This window comes from Rhamphochromis sp. 'chilingali', assembly GCF_963969265.1.
Source record: "Rhamphochromis sp. 'chilingali' genome assembly, chromosome: 8".
Classification (NCBI taxonomy): Eukaryota; Metazoa; Chordata; class Actinopteri; order Cichliformes; family Cichlidae; genus Rhamphochromis; species Rhamphochromis sp. 'chilingali'.
The window spans coordinates 26,041,851-26,051,068 of NC_137935.1; the positions used below are offsets into that span (position 1 = coordinate 26,041,851).

Below are 9,218 nucleotides of genomic sequence, written 5' to 3' on the forward strand. Positions count from 1 at the left end.
GAGCTCATTATTCATCAGACTTTAAAGCTTAGACCTAAACGTCACAGCGTCTCGTGGAAGATAACCGTGACAATTCAAGTTTGGTGAGCTCACTGCTGTTTAACAAGAGAAATATGTTTTCTATGTGAGCGCAAAGTTATGATTGGTTTTAATTTGTCCTCACCTTTGCCTCTCACTGCAGATACTCGCGTGATTGCTGCCTCTGTGATTGCTCACCCTACCCTAACGTCTTCCCTCTTGCTGTGTTTTCCCCCTCGCTCTTTGCTCGTATTCATACCGTGTATAAAAGACTGCAGCTGTATTTCTCCCATGTGCCTGACCTCGTCTTTTTTTCAGTATTTCTTTTTTCTTTCTTTCTTTCTTTGTCCGATTGACCTCCTGTTTCTGATCTGGGTGCTGTAAAACTCCTGTGGTAGTTCAGCTTATCGTCTGTGCGCAAGAATAATTAGACGTTGCAGAAAATCCATCATGTGGATGATAAATTGAACCAGAGACATTTTGATGTGACCCATTTGTTAAGAAGGATGATCAAAACCCAGCGTTCATTATTCCTTGTTGGAGTGTTTCTTTTAAATGTCCATTACACATGGATTAGTATGAATTCATAAGTTCTTTAGTTTCTTGTCCCAGCTGCTGCTGTACTCTGTTATCAAGTGGCTCGGTGATGGAGAAGAGGATGCAAGCAGGAAAGAAAGAAAGAAAGAAAGAAAGAAAGAAAGAAAGAAAGAAAGAAAGAAAGTCACCATTTCCTGTTCTAGGGAGTGTGCTGGAGGAAGAGTGGGCACTAGTGTGGGCGGAGGGACTTGTGGTGGGTGCGTGTTTGAGCTTTGCGAGTCGTGCGTACGTGCAGCATGGTGTGTGAGCCTCGATGGAGGTGGGGATGAAAGAACAGGATGCACAGCCCTTGAGGAATTTGTGCAGCCTGGTGGCAGGTCTGCAAAACTCATCCCTCCTCGCCTTCTCGCAGTCTCCTCTCCGCTGTCCCTTCCCTCTCTGTCCGGGACATCAGTCACACAGGGGGAGATCCGTAAACTCAGATACACTGTAAGACCGAATAGTAATAGGTTGATAAATGAAATGAGTTCCAACTACTTAAAAACCTGTTATAAGTTCATACACCTTTATTTTTTTGAGTAGTTTGAACAAGTTTGTTTTTCAAGTTATTAGTACTTGAATATATTGATTAGTTTCTGGCATTGCCCTCAAATAATTTGAGTTTTAACACTGACGTCACTTACGTGCCTACGTACGTACCTACGTGCGCCACCTGTTTCTTTATGAAGTGCTGGCAACCATCTTGGATTCCTCGCTTCGAGTGCGAATGCCCGCTCATTACTCCGAAAGAAACTTGTGGAACGTTAATATCCGAACAGAAATAAAAACATTTGTCAAGGTTTTTTTTGCGGCATTGCCTTTGACGCTGGATAAAGGAGGGCATGCTATGGTATGTTACGGACTTTTGAACTGGAACAGCTAACGCTCTGCACTTGGCTAGCTGCATTTACCGCCTTTGCAGCATCTTCAGGAGCGCTTTTGTGGTAAGTTTTATTTTTTCTGAAACTATAGTTCTCCGTTGTAATATGGGTTTTTTATCGTCATAAATGTACAACTCTAGCAGGCATTTAAGAATTACATGCATGCGTCGTTTTATCCATGTTGGCTTGGCCCCAAAGTGTTTTGCATGAATTATGCTAATAAGCTCATATTTAGTATAACACATTATTAGTCCCAGCAGAGGCTGGGACTAATAATGTGTTAATAACTTTTCTAATCTCTTACTATTTCAAAAGAAGTCTTTTGAAGGCGTTTCTGGATTTGCAGATTATAAACTGCCTTGTGGTTAAATTGTTGAATCAATATGCACTGCTGCGCTGCTTCACACTTAGCGCATACGTGGATATTGACTTTGGCTAACCCATTTGCTAACTGGTGGAACTTAAAACTTACGTTTAGTTCTCTGGAGTTGTACATATTAAAACTGGGGCAGCAAAATTGTAGGCACAGGACATACTTACAAAAGCAGTGATTAATCATTACATAATTAGGTGGTAGAACTTGGTTTACATTGCAAATAGTTATGTATACCAAGTTGAAATGTAGAATCTTCTGAACTGTAAAATTGTTGTGCCTGGTCTATTTTAGGTTAGCTTAAGGGTGAATCCATCAATAATATATTTACCAAACAGTTATTTTTTCGTTTTATTTTATTCTGATGCCCAGTGTTCATTAGTGAAAGACTTAGTTTTTTATCTGTCAGGGGCTGGGTCTGTGACACAGCATTTTGAGTTTATTTTGTATTTTTGCTTTCTTATGTTATATTGAAATGAGGTGAAGTTCTTGTATTGTTGTTATTATTAGTTAAGGTTTAGTTGAGTTCTGGGCTGGTTATGTTTCATCTGTGTCTCCTTGGTTGTGTGTCTTTTCTGTTCTCTGTGTAGTCTGTCTTGTCTTCTGTGTTTTACTGTTATGTCCATGCCAGGGCAGAAGTAAATTTTCAGGGGTGAAGATGCTGTTTACCATGACCAGCTAAGACTACAGATTGTAGATGAAGTCGAGAAAAGTGAAAAGAATCCTGATTACAAAGCTGATGCACACAACTTTGGCCTTGCAATGCAAAGAGATCATCAATGATGACCTACCAGTACGTCAGGTCCTGGATTGCTGGCCTACTCTGAAATCCCAGTGTCACGGGCGAGAATGCGGTGGACTCAAGAGCAGACTCAATTTGCTTCGAACTGTGTATAATTTATTGAAAAGAACAAAACGTGAACAGAACTGGGTTTAACAGAAACCATACGCAGAAACTAAGGGAAATCCGTGGGCGGAGAGACCGGCGTAGAGCACGGGGAGAACTCTAACGGGAACTTCTGTAAACACAGGAGAGAGATGTTACTGAATGGAAAAAAACGAGTAAGGGACAGAGGTACGGAGTGCCAGTGGATAGTCTTGGGCTTACTTGGAGACCCTAGTTATTAGGCGGGAAAAGGGCTGCCGTGGGAGTATTCCAGAGAGGGTCAAGAGTGTGGAGAGTCCGGTCCAGATTCCAAGGAGGTGGAGAATACGGACTGAAGGGCAGGCTGAGGAGAAGTGGAGTATATAATCCTTGGGTTCAGAGCAGACGGAAGAACAGAATGGAGACCAAACCAGCACTACTGATGAGTGCGACGGGTGGTGAATCTGAAGAATACAGGAAACAAAAACACATTAACCCATGGTCCAGATATACAGAGTCAGAGCTCAGAGGAGGGCGAGTTTACCACAGATGGTAGCAGGATGAACTGGCGAGGAGTGGCAGGCCGTGCCGGCTTAAAAACCCTCTAGGTGGAGCCCCGGAGATTGACAACAGGTGATGAGCTGGCCAACTCCACCCCCAGGGACGAATGACAGGAACCTGGACCACGCCCGACCAGACACTCCCACAGCATATGACACCCAGTCCCAGGTAAGAATGTATATAGATGTATCTAACAAGATGTATTTTATATCAACTCCTGTTATCTGGCCTGTCTGAACAAATTATGTGTGTTCAGATCTGTGCAGAATTCCACAGGATTACAAACCTTCACCTGAAAAACCACTTTTATGCTGTGCTGGATCAACATGCTCCCCGGCTCCAGAGCTTATTCAGAAAGAAAGCTGTTTGCACAGGGAACGTGTCTGATGTCCTGTCTCAGCTCTTCAGAAGCTATAATCTCCAGGTTAGTGGGTTTTTGTCTTGTTTTTTGAGCTTTAATTAATTTGATCAATTTTTCAATTTTAATTACCATTCTTGACTAGGTTAGCCAATAATTTAAAATAAAAATTTTCTTGTGATGTAGGAACAAGCTGATATCCATGCCCAAAGTGCTGGTGTGCTTCATGCCCTCTCTGCCTATTTGTACGAAGACACCTGTACCTTCATCAAAACATGGGATGTAAGTTTTGGACAAAGTTGTGAACAATATCTTAGTAGCATCCTTGTTTAGATTTCTCAAAACATTATGACACTTTGACAGTTTGAGAAGCATCTCCATGCTTGGATCTGTCTACAACAGTGTCCATGTCACATAATGGAAACACTACATGTTTTTAATGTGTGTAGACCTTCTATAATGTTCCTAGCCCAACCATACATCACTGTACAAATGAAAAAAATATATAACTCCTATTGACTTTCTGTTGTTATTGCTACGAAGAGGTATGACTTTGCTTTACTAAAAGTACTATTTTTGTCAGTTTGTTTTCTCAAATCTTTGGTGTGTTGTGGCTTTTTTGTTGTTCAAACAATTGATTTCTGAGCTAGTAATAATCCAGAAATGTGACTTGTATAGATGAAACTAAGAGAAATTCAACTTTAATTTATATGTGTGGGGGGTTCCTGTTTCAGTGGTCGTTGTTCGTCAGTCGCACGCCGCATGCGTTTCCTAATGATGCTGCCAAGATTTCCCATAAAATAAAATATTCTTTCCCAGTTAAATTTACCCTTCATTCTAATTTGTGTTGTACAGTTATTTCATTTTTAACCTTAATTTATATTTTATTCCTTCCTAGTAAAATTTACCCTTTTTAATTTTTCATATTTATTTCCCTTTTTAATTTTTCATATTTATTTCCTATCTTATTCATAGCCTTTTCCTTTTTTTGTTTTCTTTAGGTCACGAGCAGTTGTCCAAGCATTTCACTGCATATCGTACTGTGTATGACTGTGTACGTGACAAATAAAATTTGAATTTGAATGCACTAACATGAAGTAATTTTGTTTTCTGTAGATGATGCATTCTGATAGACCAGATATTAGTGAAGTGCCACTTGGACGAGTCCTGATCAGAGCCAATTCCAGCGATGCAACATTCTTCTGCCCTGAGAAGACTGCAGTTTTGGTCGAGGGTAACATGATCATTGTTTTCACCACCCTGGCTGATGCATTTCTAGTGATATTTGGACTGACCTACGCCCTGCACCTAAGCTACCCAAAATGTTTGGCCAACATTTTTGACTTCATTCAGAACGTTTTGATGGGTCTGGAGGGTGGGAAGTTGAAGCCCAAAGTGCTGAGTCTTAAAAATGATCTTTTGGCAGCAGAATAATGTCCAGGGTTCTTACACAGCCCTCAAGTGCCTGTTAAAGCAAGTAATTCAGTTTATCATGTTTCCAAGTCTGGATAAGTTTTTTTTTTTTTTTTTTTTTTTTTTAAAGAGAGAATAGAATAAAGAAATCTTTGCAGACTCTGTTTCATACTTCATTATCTAAAAGCCACATCCAAAGTAAAAGGGGTGATTTTTATTTTATTAATTTATTTTTTCCCCCATCATCACTTGTGTTTTTAGTTGATTTTGATTGTGTTTTTAGTTAGATAACTGTAAATCTATAGAGAAAATGAAGGACAATCTCACTACATTTCTGGCTTCTAGGTGGGATCTTGAATGTCACGTAAGGAACGTTCCTCCTGAACTATTCATAACTGACATAAGGCACTAAGGAGGTTTATAACACTTTGTTTTATGTCTCTAAAGAAGTATTTTTCTATTTAATGTTTTATTGCTTTGTTGTTGAGACTGTGATTGCACTCTACAAATGTGCATTTTGCATAACCACAGTATTGGCATATTAAAAAGGTTAACAATTATATTTCAGTGTATTAGCTGCACTATACTATAACTTTCATTCGGTTTTCCCACCTAATAATGCAGGATTTTCTTTTCCTTTTGTTTGTTTTTTAATAAAAAGGCCATACTCATGTGTTAATCAAATTTGAATACTCTTAAAACATGTTGTGAAATTCTTTATTTCTAATATTGTAACCTTGTGCCAAAATTTCCGACATTATTCCCTATAAAATGTGGTGGATTTATGTCTTTGGGCTTTTTGTTAGAAAGGCTATGTGTTAAAGTAACTCAATAAATTTGTAACTTGAATTTATATTTTCTGTCTTATGTTTTTACAAGTGTAATTATTTTGGGCACTTTTTTTTTATATCAAATTCAAAACACAGTAGATTTGGATATTACAAGCATTTGTATTTTAAATTTTTGAGTTGTATTAGCTTAAAATGGTTAACATTTTGAAACTAAAAATTAATTCCTTAAAGTTACTTGAGCTAGATTTGTACTTGAAACTCAAAATATCAAGTAGAGAGTACTAAACCAAAAATGTGGATATAACATAAAAACATTTGTCAATGGTACTTAAAAATATTTATCTAAAGCTAATAAATAAAGTGTGTTTATTTAACTTTTATTTTTAAGTTTTAGTTACTTAAAATATTTTATGTAATCAGTTTCACCAAAAGTTTTGAGTAAAATTAACTTATTGGGTTTTACAGTGTAGTGAGGAAAATTAGAGGAGAGAGGATGAGAATGAAAGAGCTTGTGAGTGGCAGAGTGGAGAGAAAGGACCCTTGGGATATGGGACTTGGCTTTGAAAGGGGAGAGAGAGAAGTGGAAGCAAATGCAATGAAAGGGACAAAATACATTATCCCAAAGCCCCTGCAGTGACTCAGGGTGGGCGATTCCACAGTTTAGTAAGTCACGTCTTGCTGCCACAGCGTGAGTCACGTATACCCTGGGATATCCGGGGAGCTCTGAACGACTGCAGCTTGCAGCTCACTATTCGTGACGTGTCGACCTTTCGGCCCGGCTCTCCTCACAGTGCGCAGACACAAGAATCCCTGAAAGTGTAAAAGTCATGTAAATTCTCTTTAAAAGAAACCACAGCCATTAAACGTCTGACTGTAGGTTACACTTTTACTTTTACCTCCTATATCGCTTCTGCTCCAATGTGCCAGGCCCGATCCTCTTTTTCTTTTTTTTCCTTCCAAGTAGCCTCGGGCATGTTCTCTTCCCATTCATTTCATCCACATTCTTTTCCCATGTAAAATCTCGGCGCTTTGTCTTTTTGCTCTCGTACACCCCTTCTCTGCACTGCCACCCCCTTCTCAAAAAAGCAGCTGCTCTCCATTTGCCCTGATTATCCTGGAGACCAGAACAGAACACACCATGTAGCAGAAAGGCGCAGAGTGCACTTTATTCGCTGTGCTGCACGCTGCTTAGCTCTGGATGGCTAACTAGCCACAGCAGGCCTGCATTCCAGGCCTCTGCTGTCAGCCTGCAAACTCTGAACCATCTGCAGCTCGTGACTAAATTGGCTCACCTTTCACAGATCCAACCACGGATTGTGCCTGGGTTTTCAGCTAAATTACCTACTGACCAACAGAATAGCAAACTTATAATCACTGCTTAAAGCAGGGATGTTAGTCATTTTACATCGTGGGACACATACGGCACACTTTGATCTTAAGTTTGTTGGACCGGACCAATAAAATGATGTGATAAATGTGTGAAATTATAGAAAACCTTTCTTTTGATTATAAAATATACATTTTTAATTTCTTTAATTCACACAAAATTCAAGAAACGGTGGACTCACTGATAAAAAAAAAAATGCATGACTAAAAATAAACAGACATTTTTATAGCAGATGGGAAAAAAAACTTTTTTAAGCAGGTTTCTCAGAGCTTTTATGTTTGCTTTGTGCTGTCGGCTTTGTGGTCATCCTGAAGGGAAGAGATCATATGTGTCTCCTCGTTAGGCTAGGGATTTGTGTTTGTGTGTGCGACTGTGAGACAATGTGTTTAAGGTCATCTCAACACTGATCACAACAAAGAGGGGAAACAGCTCCAAAATGCACAAACATTTGACCTCACAGCATGCAGTTCATTTGCATGGATGTAATGTCTTTGACATCTTGATTAGTGATGGTGATGACTCTCAAAGCGGAACCAATGAAAACCCAATGAGAATTGATAATTCATATTTCTAACAATCGACCGGTCCAGGGTGTACCTGGCCTGTTGACTTACCTGGGGGAGGCTCTAAACATGAGTATTTTTTTGGTATGCCGTGATAATATAATCAATATAGTTGGGTCTGAGGCTCAGACAAAGTACAAGAATGGAATTTGCATTAAGATCTGTCATTGAATTTATTTTTCTACTTACAGCATTTTCTCCTGGCAATAAAGACTGTGATAGCGGGTGATATTTTGCATTCGGGCCTTTCTCTTTAAATTATTTGGAGTTTCAATTTCTTAGCTCAGCTGGGCTTAGGCAACAAAATAGGTTTAGGTCTTACAGTAGCCTGAGGTAAACTAGACCCTTTTAAAATATTAACCACCTCTTACTAATTCTATTAATGCTTTAATAGAAAGTACTAAAGACAGTCTTCTCCCATGAGCCACGCATTCACAACAGTGCTGACCTTAAATGACATTAGATCCAGGTGCAGTGCTCTCCGATTGGTGCAGGGAAATGGAAACTGTTTAGAGTGGAAGCAGTGCCAAGCTGGCGATATAAATGGAGATGACATTTCTGTCTGATTTGAGATAAGCAAGTTGGAAGACAAGTTTGCACTGTGCACATGGGCTTTTTTTAGTACTGAAAGAGAAAAAAAAAAGATATGCATAACGCAGGATGCATCGTTCAACCAGGACGATCAGCACAGGTGAACGTGAGTTTGTAAACACAGGAAAATCTGTGTCACACTGACGTAGTTCATATTCAAACTTCAATGGAAAACTTCACTGCCCTACAAAAATAGTAACAATATACATTCAAGAGTGTTTCATTACACAAAACAGGCTGTTTGGCATCACTTTATGTTCAGCTAATTGTCTTCAATGTAAATGTAGCAGATGGACACGGTTTATTTCAGATTAAAATAATCAATGGAAGACCTTAAAATTTCCACAGTGTGTGTAGTTAGTATGATCAGCGCTGTGAGTGCAGTCTATGACGTAGCAGTTTCGTGGACGAAAACAAACCAACAGGGTGTTCATGGAGGAGAACCACATAGCAACTAAGCTCTAAGGGCTTTTGTAGAGCTGCGGCGCACTGGGCACAGGTGTTGCCAGTGCTGCTGATTGGAAACAAGCCACGCCTCCTCCTCCCAGATGCCTGCGGAAAAGAACTGCCATACAAACAGAATGAAAGGCGGGCAGGGTGGAGTGGGTCGTCGCACTTTGAACAAAAAAAAGTGTGTTACTGTAACTCACAGAGGCTACGGTGTAGATGTGTCATTTGTCTGTAATGTGTTTGGTAAATGTTTGTTGTTATCTTTCCTTCGGTATCCCCGGCAACAAGCCTTGGGGGCGTCATGGTCCCCAATCATCTGAAATTGTTTTGGCAGTCACAATGTCCTGCTTGATTAAACTGCACATATGTGTGTGCAGACACACACACACAG

General features: G+C 39.6%; 1 protein-coding gene across 1 annotated transcript; it reads left to right on the forward strand.

Annotated features, from left to right (window-relative positions):
• The first annotated feature begins 928 nt into the window (after positions 1–928).
• LOC308401207 (uncharacterized protein) lies at positions 929–5,851 on the forward strand. The gene is made up of 5 exons (XM_080889339.1): positions 929–1,538; positions 2,439–3,442; positions 3,531–3,698; positions 3,819–3,914; positions 4,749–5,851. Exons 2-5 carry the CDS (start codon positions 3,350–3,352, stop codon positions 5,064–5,066), a joined length of 675 nt encoding a protein of 224 aa, XP_080745465.1. The 5' UTR covers positions 929–1,538; positions 2,439–3,349; the 3' UTR covers positions 5,067–5,851.
• Positions 5,852–9,218: the final 3,367 nt, after the last annotated feature.

What these genes read in the sequence shown, in the direction of transcription:
- LOC308401207 (XM_080889339.1), top strand. Translation starts at nt 3,350, where the DNA reads ATGAGCTGGCCAACTCCACCCCCAGGGACGAATGACAGGAACCTGGAC. An exon ending in CATATGACACCCAGTCCCAG is followed by an intron (nt 3,443 to 3,530) that starts GTAAGAATGTAT and finishes ATGTGTGTTCAG; the next exon opens with ATCTGTGCAGAATTCCACAG. An exon ending in CCTTCATCAAAACATGGGAT is followed by an intron (nt 3,915 to 4,748) that starts GTAAGTTTTGGA and finishes TGTTTTCTGTAG; the next exon opens with ATGATGCATTCTGATAGACC.